Here is a 23,965-nt window from a genome sequence, read left to right as displayed (position 1 = left end):
CTTTTCACAGGGACTGCTCCCTCCATGACACTCTCGTCCACTCCTCCCTTCCCACGAACTGCCCCCTTGGTACCTACCCTTGTGACTGCAACCTGCGCCCTCACCTCCTCCCTCACCACTATTTGGGGCTCCAAATAGTCCTTCCAAATGAAGCAACACTTGTGAATCTGCAGGGGTCATCTACTGCATCTGACCTCCTCTACATCAGAGAGTCTAAATGCAGAACTGGGAGATCGTTTGGCTGAGCACCTTCACTCTGTCCACAGCCATGGTAGGGGTCTCCCAGTGGTCAACCATTTCAATTATGCATCTCTCTCCCGTGCTGATATGCCTGTCCATGGCCTCACACACTGCCAAACCAAGGCCACCCATAAATTGGAGGAGCAACACCTAATATTCTGTCATTGACTCCTTCAGTTTCCATTGTCACTCCCCTGTCTCCCTCTCTGCCCCATCCCTCTGTCTCCTTTCATCCAGCTCTCTAACCCCTTCTCTCTCCATTCAGAGAGCTAGCCCCTCCCCCTTTCACTTCTCAGCTTTTTTATTTTGTACACCTCCACCCATATCCACCTATGCCCACTGACCTATGGGCCTGTGATTCTCCTCCCCCATCATTTTGTTCAACTGCCTGGCTGCATTTTGCTAATACCTTGATGAAGGGCTCAGGCCCAAAACATTGGTTATATATATCTTTCGGATCAGGTCAGGCCAGGTATCAGGTACCATTTATTTATTGCAATTAACTCCAAACAGCATTCCCCTAACGCAGTACAAAAACTGCATAACAATACAATGCAACATGTAATCAATTTTCAGAAACCAGGCAATGGCACAAGGTTACAGGTAGATGTTATAACAAGTCCACCAGTTTCAGGTGAAGAAGAATGTTCCCCGAATCTGAGGGGACCTCTGAACCCAGCCTGGCTCTGCAACACTCGTCGCACTGGATGCCATCTCTGACTCCGCCTCTCATCCTTTCCACTCAGCCCAACAAAAGTCGCCTCCAACAACTCTCCGAAGAACCATCAACCTCCAACGACACGGACGGATTGGCCTTCTCCTCTCAGCCATGTCTGAAGCTCCACACCTCCGTTGGTGAGTTCCACAACTCTGCAGCATCCACTGGGATCCGCTCCCATTCGGCCTGTTCCACTGGCAACACACGACTCCTTGTAGTCCTATGTCCATTTTCATCAAAATTGTTCATGGTTCCAAACATCTACGTTCTTGTAACCACCATAATCAGAAATAGCTGCTGCAGGCAAGTCTGTGCCACCATTTTCAGAGCTTGTTGCTTAAAGAATGCTGCATGACCTATTGAGCTTCTCAAGCAATTTTGTCTAAACTACAATCACAGCATCTGCAGCTTTTCTTGTTTAACTCAATCAATTCAGTCCCTCTCACCTCCCACTCATTGGATCAAAGAAACATGTGCCACAAAAGTCAGCACAGTGGCACACTCAGTACCTAATTTCATCGTAGAATCAGACAGCACAGAGACAGGCCCTTCAGCCCATCCTATTCAATTATGACGAAGGCTTGCCAGCAGCTAGACTTTGTGAAGAGTTCGAAGAGATTCAGTATGTCACCGAAGGGTCTCGAAAACTTCTACAGGTGTACCATGGAGAATATTCTGGCGGGTTGCATCACTGCCTGTATGGAGGCACAACTCTCAAGACAAGAAAAAACACAGAGGGTTGTTAACTCAGCCTGTGACATTACAGGCACCAGGCTTCACTCCAAGAGGTGACATCTTAAAAAAGCAGCCTCTATCCTCAAAGACCCCCACCACCCAGGCCATGCCCTTTTCACTCTGCTACCACGGGAAAAAAGTACAGGAGCCTAAAGACAAGCACTCAGCAGCATGAGGACAGCTTCTACCCCGCTGCCATTAGATTCCTGAATGATCAATGAAACAAAAACTTACTTTTTGTGCTCTCTTATTGTTATTATTTTTTATAGTAATGACAAAAGATGGTTATAATATGTATGTTTGCCCTATGATGCAAAACACCTGATTCTGATTCTGAAGGTTTGGGTTGCAAATTCTCTTTGAAACTCAAACAATTTGACGAACATATGTAGATTTAAATCTGGTCTGTGTTCTTACAGACAATAATCCTTTCAATTCTCTACATGGAATAAATAAACAGCCTTCAGAGCAACTTTCCTGTAGGTTATTTTCATTGTAAAACCATTGAGGTTGCATTTTCTCATGTCATGAATGACCCTCCTATGTTAATCCTATGTGAAGTAAATTGCAGCGACTGTCAGTCTACACCCAGCCACTTCTCTCTCCATTAAGCACTTTGCCTAACTTCCCCTCAAAGGCAACTGTGTTAACTGTCTCAACGTGGAGGAGTATGTTTCATGATCTAAGCACTTTGAGAATAAGGAAGTTTCTCCTGAATTTTACACTTGATTTTTTTTAATGACCAAGTAAGTTATAACCTTTAATGGTAGATTGTCCAACAAGTGGCATGGTGGGTATATCCATTCAGTTGAATCACTTCTTTCTCTTATAGATCTCTAAAAGTTCTCTAAAAACCAAGCATGTTCATTCTTTAGTGCCAATATAACCCATCTATGAATGTCATTGCAACAGCACATTCCTCTAGAGGAATATTGGGGCAGCTCTCCTATATTTAATATAGACAAATGCTATTATAAGGCCTGTGCTACAGTACAAAAATATATGGTGGCGCTGCTGGAACCAGGGAGAGCAGGGAGCGGAGAGACAGTGCTCCCCTGCAGGGTCCTACTGCTGTCAGCTCCGTACAGGCTTTAAACGGCCTGTTAAGGGAGCTGATGGAATTTTATTTAAAATCCTGTGATCGCAGGGTCTGGCTCCTGTGTCCAGTGGTGGTCTTGAAGGGTTGCAGCCTCCAGGGAAGCAGCTGACTGGCACAGGGCATCAGTAACAGGGAGAACAACCCCTGCTGGGAAGGAGAAGCAGAGGAGTTGGGCCTAAGGATGTTGACCACAGTGATGGACTAACAAGGGGCTCTGTGGCTGAAGGACACACAATCAGTAAGCTTTTGGTGACTTGGGGGTGAAGAACCCCTGCAGCTCACACCAGGCTGCAGGCTGCTGGCGACTGGCTCATGAGAACCAGGTATTGGAACTGGGATTTGAGAGGATGCTGGGGGCAAGAACAGCTCCCGAAGGTCCCTGCGTGCTGAAGGCTTCCTCATCATGTCAGAGGTTTGGATATGGAGCTCAGGTTGACGATAGTCTTGTGTGGCTGAAGAGCACTGGAGGCAAAACCACAGACACTCGGTGACTGCAGGGGGAAGAGACTCTCTTTTGCTTTTCTTTCTCTGACTGTAAGGAGCGCTGGGCAATGCTAATGGCAAAACTGCTTTATAGCAGACTAAAGGCAATTTCATGTAATATTATATTTCTGTTTTATTATATGACAAAAATTGCATCTTATCTGATATAGTTTCAAGCCATAGAAAATTCATGCAGGATTTCAAACCATCAGCATCCAAAATGTATATTCAAGGCAAAGTTAGATATGTTCTTGTTCAGGAAGGGAATCAAGGATTACAAGAAGGCAGGAGAATGGTGTTGAAGAGGAGAGTGAATTAGCCATGTGGTAGGGTTGACTCGATGGGCCAAATGGATTGAATTTGCTCCTATGTCTTATGGTAATAACAATGATCAGTCAGAGTTATTGAGAATTACAGCATGGAAATAGGCCCTTTGGCCCACTGTGTCCATGTTGACCATCCACACTAATCCTGCATTAATCCCATTTTATTTTTATTATTCTGTTAAATCTGGCAGTAGATCACACCAGAAGTGTGACATAGTGCAGCGTTACACGGGGAGATCTTGTTTTGTGTGACAATCAAAGGTCAGCAGTTCCAGGATCAGTTTCCATGTATGGGTAATAAACATCGGTCATGCTTGTGATACCCATGCTAATACATGAATGGAATTTAAAAATATGTTTGGAGACCTGTTATACGCCATCTTCTTGGAGTTGAGGGTGTGTGATGCCCACTTGCTAAAATGCTGACACCCCAGACTAATTTTATTCATCATGGACTAATGCAGTCACATTAATCTGACATGGTGATTCTGGGTGAAATATTTCAATGGGGATTTGTAAGCACACAGATTTTAAGTGTACTTCATAGCATTTTGTCTCAAAATGGCACTTAAGATAAAAATTGCACAAGAGGACGTTACTTAATGGTGGATAATAAATGAAAAGCAGATGTCCTCCATTGGCCCCTATAGGCCAAGATAATTCTTCATCCACTCTCCCCTACCTGTCTGTGGCATTCTGCACTGTCGCAGTAAGAGCCAACACAAGTCTGAAGAGCAGTCTTCCCAACTCGATTTTAGATCTTCCAACTTCAGGTAATTTGGTCTTTCTTTCTGCCTGTATCAGAACTGGCTACTTCTGCCCATCTTTATTTGAGGTTCCATTTTTCCTTTTTCTATTTGGGTAGTCTGACCTTCTGGGCATGTCCCAAGTCTTCCTATCTGCAACAAACATGAAGGAACACAACCTGACAGTAACCAAGTCATTTGTTCTCACTCAACCATGAAACCCATTCTTACCCCACTTTCTCTGCAGCTGACAACTGGCGGTTGTTTTTCTCCCAATTTTGATACAGTCTCTATGACCCAAAGAAGACCTTTTACCACACTGAGACTCCTTGTCATTTTCTTTTTTATTTCAAAGTTCCAACATCTGTAATGTTTTTGATGTTCAACCTGTGGTCCAAGAACATCCACTGAATTTGATGTGGTAAAAGAAAGGACTTTGTACGTGTGGTCATTGCACCTTGGGACGTGCAGCAAGGAAGCTACACACACTGTGCAGCATCCGTCTTACAGGAGGGGAATGGAATATTCCAACAGTGATGTGAGGCGCTGCATCAAGAAGGCAGACCCAATATCATAAAAGATCCTCACCATCCTGGTCTCAACCTCTTTTCACTGCTACCTTTGGGCGGAAGGTATAGAAGGCTGAAAACAAGAGCAGTTCATTTCCAACAGCAGACAGACTCCAGAACCATCCCTTGGTATACTAATCATAAACTGCTCTGACACCAAAAGAGGATATGTCTGCACTAATGCAACTCACTTTATTGCCCAAGGATTACTGTGAATATTTATGATATTTCTTATGTATTTGTTGTTTCTTTTAATTTAATTCAATTGGTTTACTATTAAAGTGTTTCTTTACAAGTACCTATTTTGCTGTTGCAAGTAAGAATTTCAGGGCCTATGTACATTGTACAATGTGTATGACAATAAACATTGATCCTTCATCAGAACTTAATGACATGCTGAGGAAGGACCCTGGACATTGCTGATGATGTACTGAAGAATGCTCTTGGACTGCTGACATTAATTGTTTCTCCCTCCACAGATGCTGCCTGGCTTGATGAACGTTTCCCACATTTTTGGTGTTATTTCAAACTTCCACATTCTGCATTTTTAAAATTTCTTTCCGAACTACCTTTATTGTGGAAAATATTTGCAAAGCTTTTCATGGATGTTTTGGAGACTAAGGTGGAAATATTAGATAATAATAAAGAAACCTTGTTGGAAGAGAAAAGTGCAACTACATGGGTTTGAAGCTTGGAGGACAAGCAGTTGAAAGCAGCTGTAGGGAATTCAAACCAAAATACTGTGCAAGTTGACTCCAAGAATCAACATATGGATTTAAAAAAAACAACAGGTTTTCAATGTGAGCTTTGGAAACAGCAGGGTGAAGAATGGAAATACTTTGGCTCCAGTCTTGCCAAACTAAAGGAGAAACAGGCAGTGGTCAGGTGCATGTGGAAAGGTGGTGTACGGGTTGGTAGTTAATTGGGCGGCATGGGTTTCATGGGACGGAAGGGCCTTCTGTCGTGCTGTATTAACTTAAGAGTAAGACTGGAAGCCCAGGGAGATACTGAGAAGCAGAGAGGGCTATTACACAACCCTGCAACTGCTTTCTAACAAGAATTGGCCATCCACTTTCATCACAATATCCTTTAGGCTCCACACTAGAGGAAAGCAGTTTTGGATGTCTGAAAGGCATCAAAAAATTAGGTACAAATTCAAGTCTTAACTGTCTCAAACAGAATTTATTGATATTTCTCCCAGCTTGTTAAATCTCTAATGTCTTCCAGTTCTGATAAAAGGTTAACTCCATATCTATTGTCACAGGTCCATGATGCATCTCAAGTTTCCAGCATTTTCCATTTTTAATTTGGCACCTTATGGCAGTACATGAAACGCAAGTCAAAAATATCACTGGCTCAGTAAATGCATAGTTAGATGCTCTCTCCTGAGTGGGTGTCACTTCACTTGGGGACACCTGATGCTGACATTGGATGATCAAATCTTCAGTTCATCACAACTCCATCTTTATGCACTTAAAATTAACAGAAGGAAACTATTCTTTGATTTAATGAGATTTGGGTAACTGTACCCAGCCCAGATCCTCTCTATTTCCCTCAATGAACTCTCATCTTCTTTCAAATGGGAAAATGCCAGCAGACACATTTAACATTTAACATGACTTGATTTCCAAGAACAGTGTATGTATTCTGTGCGTAATCATACCACGATTGGGTTCAATTTAGTCTCAAATTCCTCACCCTTCTTGTGCATGTGAAGGGATTTTTTTCTTTCCTGCCAAGTGACTGAGCAGAAAAACATTAACAGATGCTCAACACATTAGCGTGAAATCCCCTTACACCACAGTTCAATGTGATGGGGTACCCATGGACAAGGTCATAGTGGGAGATTTTTCGATTGACTTTGGTATCAGTGATTGTGTAGAAACAAGGTCGACATTTAGTCCTCAGCTCTTCCCAGGGATTCAACTCCTAAAACCTACAGCCCCTTGTTGAAGTAGATGCACTTTACTTTGTCTCCATATTTGGTGTTTATTGAATCCCTCAGCTCTGGTTCCAATTTAGAAGTTGCCATACAACTGTGAAAAAGTGGAAAAAGAAAATCTTTGAGAAAGCAGCTGTTCCTATAATGGTGATGAGAATTAAAAGGTTCCACTCTCTGAGTGGAGTCTTCAACTGTGGATAAAATGCATGCAGTCATATGAGTTATTCAGCAACAGATCAACATTTCAGTACGAAGCATGAAGTACTCCAGTTGTGTAAATTTTGTTGGCATTTCTGCCAGATTTGATTCATCCCCTTGGCCACTTAACACCCCATTCTGCCCCAACATCCACCCCATCCACATTGCCCTGTTCGCAACACGCACTCACCTAAACACAACCTCGCATCCACCGACACAACCACAATTTTACACCCACCCTCAAGGACCCACAAGCCCATTTGTCCACGTGCGCACATACACACATGCCATTAAATTAATCCTATCTAACCATGAGCATGCATACTCACTGAGGAATTATTTCTAAATTCCTTTTTCTATTCAGTATTCTGTAGACAATTCAAATACAAGCTCAAGAAAACCCTTCAGTCATGTCATCATATTTGCATTTCCCTCTGAACCTGACTGCCAATCCAGCCTAGCCCAGAAAACTAATGCTGTTCCCCTTACAACTTCAGGATTGAAGGATGTCCACTTAGAACAGAGATACAGAGGAATTATTTTAGCCAGAGGGTGGTAAATCTATGGAATTTCTTGCCACAAGTGGTTGTGGAGGCCAGGTAATTGGGTGTATTTAAGGCAGAGATTGATAGGTTCTTGATTAACCAGGGCATCACAGGTTATGGGGAGAAGGCTAGGGAGTGGGGCTGAGTGGGAAAATGGATTAGCCCATGATTAAATGGTGGGGCAGAGTCGATGGGCTGAATAGCCTAATTCTGCTCCTATATCTTATGGACTTAGGATCTTATATGTATTAGTAAGAACCTTAATCTACTGAACTGATACGTAAAGTTCATGTCCAATAAATCTGCACATTTATGCATTTCTGATATTTTGCATTACTTGTAATACTGGTTATAAGCTCTTTCTGGTCATTGATCAAGCCCATACCCGTATCTCCTCCATTTCTCATGCTTCTGCCACCCCCACATGCCCTGTGTATTTTCAGTAAAAGACCTCCAGAAGCCAGGATAAATCAAGTTCTGATGTTTCTAGGTTGTTCTGTGGATGGTTTCACTATCTCATCTGGTTCTTTTATTTTTTTTCTCTACAGACCACTGTTAGCAAACATGATGCTGGAGTTTGAGAAGCAACAACTTTCACATGTCAATCAACAGAATGTGAAACAGTTCACTCACCACCTCTGGGGGAAAAGTGAACATGCAGCAGGCACCATGAAGATTAAGCTGTGAAGAAATGCATAATTCATTTGATGCAGTAACATTTTTGAATACTCTTCTACAAGTCAATTTCCTCGGTAAAGCAGCTATAAAAGGTGTGCACCAGATGATAGAGTTTAACATTTAATTTTCAAAAGGCTTTGTTGATATTAGTATTTTCACATTTATTTTAAACTAAATTGTACTTGAAGCGCTGAAATAGTGAACATTATTAATGGAATTTACATAGTTTCAAGCCTTGAATTAATTTTTCTTCACTGTTGACCTGAAATATTCAAGGCATGAGCTAAAAAATGTTTTAAACTCATGTACAAGTGCCTTCCTAAAAGAGAGGAGCAATTTACACACTGCTGGAAATTATTGACTGAATTTACAGTCCACACAGTACTGCAACTGGATTCTGGACTTCTTGACGGAAAGACCACAGTCGTCTGGGTTGGCAGTGAAACCTCAAGCCCTATCACGCTGGGTACTGGCACCCCTCAGGACTGTGCGCTCAGCCTGCTACTATTCACGCTGCTGATTTATGAATGCACTGCCAGATTCAGTTCTAATGGAATCATCACATTTGAGGATGATACAACAGTAGTTGGTCTCATCAGGCCACAATGATGAGTCGTGCCTCAGAGAGGAGGTTAAATAAAATAGTGCGAGAACAACCACCTCATCGTGGACAAATCAAAGGAGATGATTGTGGGCTTCAGGAAGATGAAGGTCGAGCATCATTGGTTCCGTCATGGAGAGCAGAACATTCACTGGTGAGCATATAAGGGATGACCTATCCTGGACTCAACTCCTCCTCCTCAGTCAGGTAGGCACAGTAGCACACTTCCTAAAGAGGCTGAGGATTACAGGGCTATCAGCCCCAATCTCGACTTCCTTTTACAGGAACACAACTGAGAGTGTCCAGTCCGGCTGCATCATTGTGTGGGATGGTAGTTGCAATGCATCAGTCCAGAAGTCTATACAGAGGATCATCAAAATGGCCAGCTATGGTGGTGGAGCCATGTACAATAAGATATTTTACGGGACTATTAGATAAGTACATGGAACTGAGAAAAATAGAGGACTATTCAGTAGGAAAATTCTAGGCAGTTGTTAGAATAGGTTATTAGGTTGGCACAACACTGTGGGCTCAAGAGCCTGTGTTGTTCTGTAGATTTCTATGTTTTGCATATTTCATTTCATAGAGGGTGATTACAAGTTGGATGAGTTGAGGTGGCTATTCATGAGACTTCTTAAAAGGGAACTATTAGAACTGCCAGAACTGGTATTTTGGTACTTTCACCAGAGAACATCTAACAGTTTCCTTTTAAGAACGAGGAATGGGCTGCAAAGGTACCTTCATTGGATTTTAATAAGACAGAGAGTATGGTTTTGGTTCTGATCATATCTTGGAACTCTGTCTATGAGAATAATCCTAGAGATGAGAGGGTTAATGCATGAGGAGCTTTTGATGCTCTGGGTCTGTACTCACCGGGATTTAGAAAGAAGACATTGAAACTTACTGAATAGATAGAGTGGACGTGGAGGTGTTTTCAATAGTGGGAGAGTCTGGGACCAAAGGGCATGGCCTCAGATTAAAAAGATGTCCCTTGAGAAGAGAGGTGAGGAGAAGTTTCTTCAGCCAGATGGAGATATTAAACGGAGATTGATAGGTTCTTGATTAGCAAGGGTGTCAAAGGAGAATGAAGAATGAAGTTGAGAGTAAAAATACATGAGCCATGATTCAAAATACAGAGTAGACTCGATAGGCCCTAATTCTGCTCCAAAGAATCGGGAATTCCCAAGGTTCTGGCTATTTAATGATCCAAACACACATCATTATTATCATCTGATCATCATTTCATTGCTGTATGTGAGATCTTGCTGTGCACAAAGGAGCTGACCTATATTCCAGAATAAAACACAAAAGTCTGCAGACACCGTGATTAAAGTAAAACTACATGCTGGAGAAACTCAGCAGGTCAAGCAGTGCACTTAATATAGCAAAGATAAAGATGCATACCGGTAACCAATATTTCAGGCTTGAATCCTTCATCAAGGTATGAGCAAAATGTAGGCAGGCACCTGCTTAGAATTTGCTCATACCTTGATGAAGGACTCAAGCCTGAAATGTTGGTTTGATTGAAGTTACAAGTAACTGCACCCTGAGAAATTGTTAATTGGCTACAGTTCTTCAGAATTTGTGATAGGTGCCATAACAATGCAACTTCTTTCCTTTCCATCGTACTATCTCACAGTAAGTCCATTATCTTTTGACAAAAAATCCTATTGTTATATCAATTAGAGCCCACTGTGAACAATGCCAAGAATGTATTTAAAATGGATTCAGACCTCGACAACATTTCAAGGAATCTGGTGATCACTGACATGTATAAACACAAGGAGAACTACCTCCTTAGGGCAGTTTGTCAGGTAAAAAATTTGAAAACTATTAAAAGTTCCAAATGGCAAACTAGATTTAATGGCCAGAATTTCTATTTGCAAAGAGGAACATTGGCCAGAATTCCCATTCCCAAACGAAATGCCATGTCATCAACTATGTCACTGGATGGACACAAGTTGTTACAAGGACCATCAAGGATGAGCTGATGAGGTTCAAGCTGATAAAGCAGAAAATGAAAAATCAACTTCCCTGTTTGGAAGAAACCAGCTCCTCTGGATAAGTCCAGAACAGCAGGCCATCCCAGGCAGAGATCAGAAAAGAGTTCTTCAGACACAGTTTAATACACAAAAAAGTGGTGGAGAAATTCAACAGATCGTGCAGCGTTCTTTACGTAGCAAAGATGAATAAACAATTTTTCAGGCCTGAGCTCTTTGTCAAGGTATGAGCAAAAAGTAGGCAGGTGCCAGAATCTTCAGACACAGTGTTGTGGAGGTTACTTCCCAAAAGATTCCTTCAAGGTCTGGGGTCCAACTCTGACTTCAAATTTTTGTTACTTGAGATATTAAGCAACATGAGACTATGTACTTCTGTTTCTTCCCCCATTGTCCCAAGCTCTCCACCATCCCTCCTTTATTTGGTTCCACTCACCTTCCTTTAGAACCACTGAACATTACAGCACAAGAACAGGCCCTTCCTCCCATGCCATCTGTGCCAAACTATTATTCTCTGTCCCATTGAGCTGCACGTGGACCATAGCCCTCCATACCCCTCCCATTCATGTTCCTGTTCCATACTCCCACCACTCTTTGTATGAAGACATCCCGCCAATGTTCCCCTTAAACATTTCACCTTTCACCCTTAACCCACGTTCTATAGTTCTTGTCTCACCCAACTCAGTGGAAAAAGCCTGCTTGCATTTACCCTATCTGTACCCCTCATAATTCTGAAACCTCTGTTCCCATCTTCACCCTTCCCTCCTCCAACCTGGCTCCACCTTCCTCACTTGGATCCGCCTATCACTTGCCAGTTCCTGCCTTATGTGCTCCTCTATCCTTTCAGTCCTGTTCAGTGGTTGTCAGCCTTTTTCCCCCCCCCCCCCACTCACATACCACCTTAAGTAATCCCTTACTAACCACAAAGCACCTATGGTCTAGATTAGGGGTGGCCAATCTTTTAATTTTTAATTTAGACATACAGCACAGAAACAGGCCATTTTGGCCCTCGAGTACATACTGGGGGATGTAGGCTAAAAGGGTGGCACGTTCTCGTGAGCCGAATGGCCTGTTACTGTGCTATATGTCTAAATTAAAAATTAAAAGTTTGGCCACCCTTAGTCTCGATGAAGTGTCTTGATCCAAAAGGGGGACTGTCCATTTCCCTCCACAGATGCTGTCTGACCCACTAAGTTCCTTCAATAGTTCCTTTCTGCCTCAGATTGCAGCATCTGCAATACTTCAGGAGCAGGTTTCACCAACTCTCTGTACAATCGAAACAAATACTTCTCCATCTCTCAACCGCAATAAAGTGCAAGAGCAATTTGGAGAGTGTGAGGATCTTATGAAGAAAGGTTGTGCAATATAGGGCTTTTCTCTTAGGAGTAATGGAGGCTGAGAGACCACTTCATCGTCGTGTATAAGATTATGCAAGGCATAGATTGGGTGGACTACAAGCACCTTTTCCCCAGGATGTCAACGGCCAAGGCAAGAGGATATCCTTTGAAAGAGAGTGATGGAAGTTTAGGTGTTAGAGGTAGGTTTTTTTTGCGCTGAATGGTGGGTTCCCAGAAGGCATTGCATGAGGTAGTGGAGGAGGCTGATACAATGGGGACATTTAGATAGGCAAAATCACGTCAGAAAATAGAGGATTATGGGCTGTGAGGGAGGGAAAGATAAAATTGATCATGGAATGGGTTTACATAGGTCAGCACAACATTGTGGGCCTACCTGTGTTGTACATTCCAACTACATTTGTTGTTTATGCCTGCCAACATTTTGTGATTCATGCACAAGAAGACCAAGATCCCTCTGGATTTGTGTTTTAAAAGCCAAGGCACTGTAATGTTAAGTGGCTGTGGGTGTTTAAAGCTTCAAGGAAACAAAAGGTTAGGATTGCAGAGCAAACGACGTGAAGCTGGAGGAACCCAGCAGGTCAGGCAGCATCCATAGAGAGAGATGGTCAGAACTTGCCAACTCCCTCCAGCTTCTCACTGTTCTCACTAACTGCAGTTCCTGTGTTTTCCTATATTAGATTTTCAGGAAAGACAAATGGTCCATGTTCACAGCAGACTATCACCAACCAAACATTTTACACAGCAAATGAGAAGGTTGCAGCTCAACTCTGCAGATTGAGTGAGTAAAATAACCATCAAGTAAAACTAATTCTCATACAATTGCCAATGCCATTTGGTTGTGGAAGCTGAGCAAATAATTCAAATGATTGTGACTGCAGAATAATTTTCTAGCTATATTGTTGAATGAACTGAATGAAGGCCAAGAGAAACAGTCACAGTATATTTCCCAGTCTAAACCTAGAAGGCATGGATTTAAGGTGAGAGAGGAAAGATTTCAAAGGGAGCTAATGGGAGAGGATGGTGAAATGAGCTGCCAGAGGAAGCAGTAGAGACAGGGACAATTAGAGAGACAGGTAAATAGATAAAAAAGGTTCCAAGGGATATGGACCAAATGCAGGCAAATAGGAGTAGCTTGATAGCATGGATGAGTTGAGCCAAAGGACCTATTTCTGTGCAGTGGACCTCTAGCACTCTCACACAGCAACAAGCAGGATGACACAAAACAATGGAACAGGTGAATTGAGGTACAGTATTCAGAGAAACATACAAAACAGGAAGGCAAGCAATCCTTCCAATTCTTGATTCTTAGGTAATCCACAATTTATAAGCCAATGAAATATTTAGTGGAAGTTTTGTATTTCTAGGAAAACACAGTTTTGAGTCTGGGTTTTAACAAGCAAGTCTACAGGCACTGATGGTGCTGGAGAAACTAATGCCGCATTCCCGATGAGATGAAGATATGTAACTAATATTTCGGGCTGACATGTTGGTGTTGGAGTTGGCCATGGAATTGAAATGGTTAGCCACTGGTAGGTTTGAGTCTGAGGCAAGAGAAATAGCCCCTGCATCTACATGGCATAGATTTTTTTTTAAAAAGAGATGTGTTTGTCTTTTCCTGCAATCTTTATATTCCTCCAAAGTCCAATTTCATTGTAGCTTCCTAACCTTCCATATGGCCGCCTTTTCCTTTTTGACTATGTGTATGACCTCTCTCGTCTTCTAAGGTTACTCAGGTTGCGATCCCTATCCTTCCCTCAAACCTTGACTCTTATTTGCACCTTAAAAGCTCCCACATGACAGTTGTGGGCTTGTAAGTTTACTCCCCCCACCTCTTGTCCAATTATGTTATGATTTGTCCAAAGCTCCCACATTACAGTTGTGGGCTTGTAAGTTTACTCCCCCCCACCTCTTGTCCAATTATGTTATGATTTGTCCAAAGCTCCCTCATGACAGTTGTGGGCTTGTAAGTTTACTCCCCCCCACCTCTTGTCCAATTATGTTATGATTTGTCCAAAGCTCCCACATGACAGTTGTGGGCTTGTAAGTTTACTCCCCCCCACCTCTTGTCCAATTATGTTATGATTTGTCCAAAGCTCCCTCATGACAGTTGTGGGCTTGTAAGTTTACTCCCCCCCACCTCTTGTCCAATTATGTTATAATTTGTCCAAAGCTCCCTCATGACAGTTGTGGGCTTGTAAGTTTACTCCCCCCCACCTCTTGTCCAATTATGTTATGATTTGTCCAAAGCTCCCTCATGACAGTTGTGGGCTTGTAAGTTTACTCCCCCCCCCCCACCTCTTGTCCAATTATGTTATGATTTGTCCAAAGCTCCCTCATGACAGTTGTGGGCTTGTAAGTTTACTCCCCCCCACCTCTTGTCCAATTATGTTATGATTTGTCCAAAGCTCCCTCATGACAGTTGTGGGCTTGTAAGTTTACTCCCCCCCACCTCTTGTCCAATTCTGTCATGATTTGCCCTCCCCCAATTTATACTTTTCCACAAGGTCCAAGTGCATCCTTGTCCATAACTAATTTGAAAGTTAAGGAAGAATGATCATTATTTTCAGAACATTCCCCCATTGAAACTCCAATCACCTGGGCAATATCATTTGCCAATACAAGGTCTATATAGAACCTTAACTGATTGGCCGATCTACACATTGCTTCAAGAAATTCTGCTGGATGGACTTATCACATTAAGATATTTTACTGAAATATGGGTTTTTAAAAATCATTTTAAAACACTGCCTGACTGTGCAAATAAAGAGCAGATTTTCCAAATTAGTTATCTATAAAATAAATGCGAATGGGATGAAAGGGGGAAAGCATCAAAAGTATTTAGAGATAAGTGAACATCTACTTACAAGCATCCAACCAGCATCACTTGTAGTGGGGCATGAAGGAACTTAATTCTCTGTAAATGAAAAGTATAAAAATAAATGCATAAATAAAAACATAAACACAGCCACAGGAACCAAACATGAAGAAAAAAATGACTAGTGGCAGCTGCTTCTCAGAAAATACTTTAGAAAGAAATGTTTTATCTTTAAATATTCCACGAGAAAGATGTTAATGCTGATGGATCCTAATATCGGGACCTTGAAAGGATTCTTTGTTGCTTAGCTTTTTCTTATTGTTAGGGGCACTGGGCTCATGGGGACTCTCTGTTTGCCTTATGGCAGACAATGTTGAAGTATATCACGTATATTATTAGGCGACAATAAAAAGAATCTTGAACCTTAATGCTTCTCGTCTGGAGAAGTGGAGATGGTGTGGGATAATAAATCTGGGAATTTCACTCAGCTGGAAGCATATACAATGGCCTCAAATCTGATTGTCATTTGCAAAGATATATTAATCCGCTGCTGGGTGTGGCTTTTGAGTGTTCGCAGATTGTTTGGAAATTCAGCATTAACTCTGGCCAGTGAACAGGCCTGACATTAGTGAGACCTTCTCTGGTGATGGGGGGGGGGGGTGGGGAAGTCCATGATGTCATTTCAAGTGGGGGTTGAAGGTAATCAAATCAAGGGTGTATGATCATTAGGGCTTCAGTGGCCAGGAGGAATGTCATGTGTTATTAGTGGGTAAGAATAAATTGGGAAAAGATCACATTGCTCTGGGCTGCAGAAAACTCGAGAGTTCGGTAATTAAAGTGGGAACATTTTAGAGCACAAACATACAATTTCGAGACAATCTTTCTAGCTGTATCATGCAAGCAAAATGTAAAACACGGAAGTCTGCAGACAGTGATTGAAGTAAAAACGCAATGCTGGAGAAACTCAGCAGGTCAGTGTATTTTATACTGAACCAACATTTCAGGCTTAAGCCCTTCATCTAGGATTACAGATGGGGAGGAGTGATAGATATTCCCACAGAACTTCCTTCGGAGAGCAAAGGAAAATTTCTTCCGGGTAGGCACCCCTTGAAGAGAGTTTGCTGAGTTTTGCAGTAGACAAGAGTAAAACAAGAAAATCTGCAGACACCATGATTGTAGTAAAAACCTTGATGCAAGGCTCAGCCCAAAACATTGGTTATGGGTCTTTATCTTTGCTCTATATTACACAGTTTGACCTGCTGAGTTTCTCCAGCATAGTACTTTTACATGCAAGCAAACAGTCCTGATTATTTTTACCCATCTTGTTTCCTTGTCTCTTACTCAGCCAACCTAATCTCTAATGTTGACACAGTACTTCAATAATCTGCTTCAAATGAAAGCAGCTCCGTGTAAAAAATTCTTCCTGCTCTCAATTTGAAATTTCTTGCATTCAAACCTACTTTTAACCTTTCATAATATATACTCTGGACTGGGTCCATGGGTTAACAAAAATAAGAACACCAATACCAACCAGCTGGTGGTTGGGTATAAAACCAGTCCTGAAAACGGGGACGCAGAGTATATGCATTTGTTGGTAGTCCCTGAAAACCAGGATACAGAGTCCAAAGGGTTAAGGGCCTCGAGGCCTGGTCCTCTTGGAATTGATCCTCCTCCTCTGGACTTTCAGTTTCATTGATCTCACATGGTGCCACCCTGTCCTCGTTACATTGACTTCTGTATGGACTCCCTTCAGTCCCAATGAAGTGTTTCACCTCAATGTATTGATAATTCTTTTTCTCCCACTGACACTGCTCAACCTGCTGAGTTCCTCTTGCACAATGTGCTAGGGTGCTTCTCCCACCTTCTCAATTCCTTTCATTGAAATGGAAACCTTTCTAACACCATTCAATTTGTCATATTTTTAAAGTTGAAAGACTAGTTGAATTTAAATTTTATTTACAACACAGTAGAACTCAATTTCTGACCATTTAAACCTGTGATGTCCAATTACAGCCAATTAACCTACAACCCCTTATTTTTTGGAGGGTCGGAGGAAATGGGAGCACCCAGAGAAAAACCCATGCAGACACAGGGAGAACATACAAACTCCTTACAGATAGCGCCAGATTCGAACCTGGATCACTGACGCTGTAATAGCAACATGCTAACCACTACGCTAACCATGCTGCCCTTTAGTTATAGCTAGTGACCTGGCTTCCAGCCTGATCTTTCCTGTTCCCTGTGCGGAGATTGCCCTCTGAACCTAGGAGATTCCTCTGGGTGCTCCAGCTTCCACCCAATTACTAAAGGCATGCCAGTAGGCTAATTGATTTAGGGTACAAATAGTGGGATGCAGGAGAACAGAGGAACTTGATGGGTGTAGTTAAGGTGAGCGGAGGACAGTTTAGGGGAGATGTCAGAGATGGGTTTTTCCCCAAACTTAGAGTGGTGGGTGTCTGGAATGAATGCAAGGGTGAGTGGTGGAGACGGGTACAATAGGAACATGCAAAAGACATTAAGATTGGCATATGGGTGTAAAAAAAATGGAGGGTTATGAGTGTGAGGGAGGGAGGGATTAGATTGTTATGGAGTAGGTCAGCACAACATAGTGGGCTGAAAGACCTTATCTGTAATTTTCAATGTTTAATTAATTAGCAATACAACATGGTACACGCACTCCGGGGAGTAGGATGAGGAGAGGATTTGGAGTCGTCATCAGCTTCTCGTGTGCTGAGGAGGGAGGGAGGAAAGAGGTTAGGAGGGGAGGGGAGGGGACAGAATGCCACTGAGTCCGAGGTCCCACTCCCACCCAGGTGCCTGAGATCTCCACTCCCACCCAGGAGCCCAAGGTCCCACTCCTGCCTGGGAGGCTGCTCTCCCTGATGACACCAGGACAAGGGATTCTTCTGACCGATTGCAGTGGCACGCAGTTTGAGAGGGAGTGTTGGAGAGAAAAGTCAATAGGGGAAGGTAAAGAAGAATTGGAAAGAGAGAGGGGAGGGAGTTACCTGAAACAAGGACAATCATCGTTCTAATTTCATATTGAGTGCATTTTTTTCCAACCTGTGAGGTCACTTCAGCTCTGAAAATATTTCGGATAAATAAAGATTTCTGATTGTTTCCAATATCCTCATTCATCCGAATTAAAAAAAAAATTTGGATAAATGGTAATTTTGGAGAATCCAATTTCAGATAATCAGATCTGTACTGTATCTATCCAATACTTCTCCTATACACTTGTCATTTACATCTATCGCACATAGGACTAACATTAGGAAACATACTGGCCAATTCACCTTTCAATATATGAATCCAATGTAGCACTTTAAACTGAATCAATGTGTGTCAGACATATATAATGAAGTGGTATTAACCATTCCAAAAATCTTTTCCCAAAGTTCCTCTGGGAGAAGTGACTGAAGTTCCAATTCTCCAGTTCCTCTAATTTTATCATTTGAGATCGATTGCAATTTGAATAAATTATTGTAAATATTATCTATTAAAAACCTTATGGGAAAGATTCAAAAGAAAAAGAGTATCAACAAAATCAGGTTGATATGATATAGCCAAGTTAGGTAATATTTTATTCAAAAATCTTCTAAATTGGAAATATCTAAAAGACGTGACTTAGATATATTATATTTGTTAGATATTATATCAAAAGACATTGAATGTCCATCTGTAAACAGATCTGAAAAATAGATAGTAGCTTTGCTTTTCTAAAAAGAAAAGGCTTGATCCATTACAGACAATGAAACAAACAGCTGAGATAGATAGTACCAGATAAACTAAAAAAATTTAAATCAAAAATATTTGTGAAATTGAACCAAACCTGTAATGTATGTTTAAGTATTGGGTTAAAAGTATGTGTCTACTAATCTTAGAAATTGTAAAAGGAAGAGCAGCTCCCAATAAGGAAGATAATAAATACCTCTGTACAGATTTCAATTCCAAATCTATCCAAAGAGGGCGTTCAGGTTTGTGAGAATAATATACCCAAAAATTAATATATCGAATAAACAATGCATGTTCTATGTACATGAGAGAAGAGATACAGGAAAATAGGAAGGGATCGGAATGCACTGAGCCAGTATGGTCTCATTGACCTTTTATATCATAAAAGTAGGTGAAAATAATTAAGAGTCCAAATAAAGTTGGAGACGGTCAGTCTGTTGTGGAGGTAAAATAGGGGAGTCAGAGATGGCTAAATGCTTCCTTGTGTCAGTATTGTTGGCTCTCTGTCAGTGGCTCTATATCTGTATATGCACATCCAATACCAGGAATACTACAGCAAAACAGTGTCTTCAAGACTTAAGGGAGAAATACAGGAGGTGAAATGAAACACTGCCGAACAAGGAGGATCATGTTTGCCTTCGGTTATATAACACGCCTAATGAGATCCATGGAATTCATTTGGTGGGGTGACTGGTGTGACGCTGTCAGTAGAGATCTCCACCCAAATTTATTATCACCCAAAGGCATCTTGTGACCTTTGTGACCTTTGCAAGTTGATTTGGCACAGTTCCATCTTAAAGTAAAAGCAGTACACCACTGAGATTCTGAAGGAATTTACCTGCTCTCAGTATCACCTCATTTATCACAGCCAAATCAGAAAGAAGAACACACAGAAGTGCTGGAGAAACTCAGTAGGTCACACAGCATCTAAAGGAACTAAAGGGTAACCATCGTTTCAGGCCTGAGCCCTTTGTCAAGGTATGAGCAAAAAGCAAGCAGGTGCCTGAATAAAAAGACTGGGGGTGGGGGGGTGGGGGAAGGAGTGGGAGAAACAGGTAGGAGGAGTACAGGGTAGTCAAGTTTATCCACTTTGCGGCTTATTTTCACGCCAACCTCAAATTCACTTGGTTCATCTTTAGCAACACTCTCCCCCTTCACGATCTCTCTATCTCTATCTTGGAAGACATTCTCTCTACTGATATTTTCTACAAACTCCCACAGTTACCTTGAGCACACCTCCACAGCCAGACTCCTGTAAGGATTCTATTCCTTTCTCTCAATTCCTCCACCTCTGTTGCATCTGCTCCCAGAAGCTACCCTCAAATTGGAGGAGCAACACCCTACATTCTGTCTTGGCACTGTCTAACCAGGTGGAATTAACACTGTCTACTCCAGTTTTTGTTAAACCCCTTCCCCATTTCCCTATTCCTCAGTCTCCTTTCCTCCCCATTCAGAGAATTACCCTGAATTTGATAAGATGTGGGGCACATTCGTGGATTAAGTGATGTGGTTGCTCTGGGGATTTCCTGTCTGGTATCTTGGGCCATTATTCAATTCATATTTACAATATGAACAGAGAACCTTGTTTAGAGGGAGGGGTAGATGAGTAGGAATTTTTAAAAATTCTTTTTTCCTTTTTATTATCAAGACTACAGATCATGGATCATATCACAGAACAACATGATCAAATCAGAGAAGTATAAAATATCTTATACAGTAAAATCTCGTTAGAATGCGGTAGTTGGGGTCCAAGATTTCATTCCGCGTTACAGCCGAGTTGCGGAACAGATGCATATACGTCATGATTCAGGAAGCAGGAAAACAGAATACTGTGACTCAAACCCTATAATAAGACCTTTAAGACCTTTAAACTCCACATATTAACATAGTAAATGAGTCATAAGTGCCCATTTTTGAGTTTGTGGCTGTTAGCCACTGTTAGCCTGGCCTCCTAAAATCAATGTTTGGGGTCCACACACACCTGCGCTCTAAGCGATTCTGTGGATTACCAAATCGTATTCTAACGAGGTTTCACTGTATAAGGGAATTTTACGTGTATTATATTTGTATAATTTTTGTATTCAGTATTATTTTTGGACATAGTATGAGTTATGATTTAATTGTTTAATTATTATAATTATAGAATTTGATGTCCTGAACAAAATAAGTTATATAAATTGTGGTTCTGCTTCTAATTTACAATTGATAAGTGATATATTTATATTATCATTAGTATACCTTGTGTAAAGGGTTTTTGTTAAACTCTATAAAAAAGATATTAAAAAGAGAATTATCCATTCTCCCTTTCACTTTGCAGCTTTTTCCTCATGTACCCTCCTACCTATATCCACCTATGACCTCTTACCTGTTAATCACTGTTCCTCTCCTTCTCCCTTCCTCCCTCCTTTCCTCTCCCCCCCCCCCCCCCCCCCACCTTTTTATTCAGATGCCTGCCTGTTCTTTGCTCATATCTTGACAAAGGAATCAGGCCTGAAACTTCTTACAGATGCTACATCACCTGTGATTTTGTGTATTGCACTGCAATCACAGTGCCTGTTTCTCTTGATGTTGGAAGTGGTTACATTTAACACAAAAAATCTCATCACCGCATAGAATGCATGATGCTAACATCACTGAATGTTCAGTTCCCCTTATCTCACATGTTTTTACAACTCTTTTGAAAACACCTCACAGAATCTTCATCAGCTTTCATCCGTTTCATTGTGTTTCCAATAACAATTGTGTCAAGCATGGCTTTGGGCCAAATCTCTTGTAGCATTTCTTGATTCTCTTTAGAGTAATGTCAAAAATGTTCATAAGTGGTCAAACATTACCTATTTTGCCAGCTGGGCCTTGTCTCGACCCAAGAGGTCATCAATTGCCTTCCATAAATGCTGCCCAACTCACTGAGTTCTTCCAGCCACTTGTATATTTTTTGCTCCACATTCCAGCATCTGCAGGTTTATTTTTCTCATTACTTGTTCTCCACAAGCAGGCAAAGGGCCCCTGGGGCATGTTGAATAGTGAAGACTGGCATTGATTCATAAATAAGTATGGGTAACAACCAACAAAACGCTGTACCATGGGGACATAAGCATACATATCAGATACGGAGCACCAACTCTGGTTGAGTATATCCTGAAACAAGACTGACATGCAAAGACTAGAAATAGTGGGAAAATATCCAGGAGGGTGATCGCTGGCTCAAGGATAAATGGCAGAAAAGTGGACATTTTAGAATGAAAGAATGTGGTTTTATAGAGCAATAAAGGATTGTTAGGGAGATAGAAAACTGAAAAGCAGAAACTGAAAAATACAAATCTAAGTTCAAACTATGGGATGAACAGGACAAAGAAGATAAAGTGAGGCCAGGGTTGCCATGGGAATGTTGTAGAGTTGATACGATTGATGGGTGAAAGAAGTGAGTTATAGAGAACAGATACAAAGGAAATGCCAAAAGAACTCACCAGGTTGGTCAGCATCTGTGGAGGCCGACATTCAGTCAACATTTCTGGTCGAATAACCTTTCACCTGAGTCCAATTACCATTCGGAAATTTGGATGAAAATTCACTGAAGTGAAATGTTAATTAAATAACTGGTTTTACTTCAGATAGGCACCATCTACAGCATTTTGATTTTGTTTCCCAGACTAAAAGGTCAGGGTGTGGCCCTGAAGCATGGAGTTGCTGGCATTCCATAGGGCAGGGTAAAGTTGAATTCTTTATCTTTTCCATCTCAACATCTAATTTCCAATGCATACCATTCCTATCTCAGTTCCTTCATGGTGAATTGGGCAAGTATAGTCAGTGTAGCAGTAGCACAATGCTATTACATTGCAACGCTATTATAGTTCCAGCAATTTAGGTTCAAATCCAGCACTGTCTATAAGGAATTTGAACGTTCTCTGTGTGGGTTTCCTCCAGTTTCCTCCCACCTTCCAAAACTGTGGGTTTTGTACGTTGATTAGTGTTTTTGGGCTGCACATGCTCATGGGCTGGAAGGTCCTGTTACCGTGCTGAAAATCTAAATTAAGAATTAAATATAGGTGAATATCTGACAATAAATGGCAGATGCAGCTGCTGCTCAAGGATAAACACTTATTCGTAAAAGTGTTTCTGCTTTTATTTTCAAAATAAATCAGTTAACAAGATTCACATGGAAATAAAAACCTGCTTTTCAAACAAGAGGGCAATTGAACTGATGAGTTAAAGAGACACAAAATAAAAACAGGCCCTTTGGCCTATAGAGACTGGGTTGACTATCAACCAACATTTACATTGATCCTAAATTCTCATAAACTCCTTCCAGACTCTACCACATTAGAGTTCATTTATAGTGAGCAACTAACCTGCTAACCTCCATAACTCTAAACTGGATCACCTGCAGGAAATCCACATGGTAAGGATACCAAACATTTATTTTGCCATTGCATTAATAGAGATGCCGAAAAAAAAGCAAATTTCCTCATCACTGATTAAACGGCGATACAATTGATAGCTTCAGACTGTAGAAGGTTGGACCAAATATGAAATTACAACAGAACGCTAGAAGAATTTACCAGCTCAAGCAGCATCTGTGAAAGCAAATGGTGTCAGTTAATGTTTCTGGTTGAGACCCTGCATTGAGACGGAGTTCGAATAGGAAAGATTGACAGATTTTTTTTGTGATAAGTATACATTTTATAGGCCAGAACAACATCATGGGCCAAAGGGCCTGTAATGTGCTGTAATTTTGTATTTTCTATGTATAGTAGAATGTTGGGTGGAAGGGAGGGGGGGGTCAGAAGCTGATAAGTGGAACCTGATAGGGTGGGAATGATGGACAGATGGGTCCAGATAGGGAATGGATGTGGGTCAAAGGTTGGCAACATGGGATGACAGACAGATGGAACAGGGTGGGGAAGTGGAGGGGATGGGAGAGAGGCTGGTAGATAATGGGTGGAACCAGATGGGGATAAGATTACAGACAGATGAAACAGGGTGGGGAAGGGATGGGAGAGGGGCTGGTAGATAATGGGTGGAACCAGAAGGGGATGGGAATGATGGATAGATGGAACAGGGTGGGGAGGGGAGGGGGATTGAGAAACGTAAACACATGGGGGAAACAACTAGGTAGATATGTGAATGTGTGTGGTAGGGCACCAGGGAGCTAGTTGCACAAAAATGGAAAATTCAATATT

General features: G+C 41.6%; 1 protein-coding gene across 14 annotated transcripts in view; it reads right to left on the bottom strand.

The window, feature by feature from the left end:
• The window catches only part of sfxn2 (sideroflexin 2), a 100,281-nt gene that overhangs the window by 18,831 nt on the left and 57,485 nt on the right, over positions 1-23,965 (bottom strand). For 8 of the 14 annotated variants that reach the window (XM_069900173.1, XM_069900174.1, XM_069900171.1 and 5 more), the window contains 3 exons: positions 15,100-15,149; positions 8,235-8,282; positions 6,071-6,952 (listed from right to left, as the gene is read on the bottom strand). In XM_069900173.1, coding sequence (XP_069756274.1) covers positions 6,853-6,952; positions 8,235-8,282; positions 15,100-15,149 — 198 coding nt within the window. In that variant the 3' untranslated portion in view covers positions 6,071-6,852. Of the gene's footprint in view, positions 1-557; positions 4,501-6,070; positions 6,953-8,234; positions 8,283-15,099; positions 15,150-23,965 lie in introns of those variants that run through there. The other 6 variants (XR_011345428.1, XR_011345429.1, XR_011345430.1 and 3 more) reach the window with 2 other exon arrangements.

The sequence above is a fragment of the Narcine bancroftii genome, chromosome 10 (genome assembly GCF_036971445.1).
Source record: "Narcine bancroftii isolate sNarBan1 chromosome 10, sNarBan1.hap1, whole genome shotgun sequence".
Lineage (NCBI taxonomy): Eukaryota > Metazoa > Chordata > Chondrichthyes > Torpediniformes > Narcinidae > Narcine > Narcine bancroftii.
The sequence above is the reverse complement of the archived record's forward strand: the minus strand, read 5'-3'. Positions and strand labels throughout refer to the sequence as shown.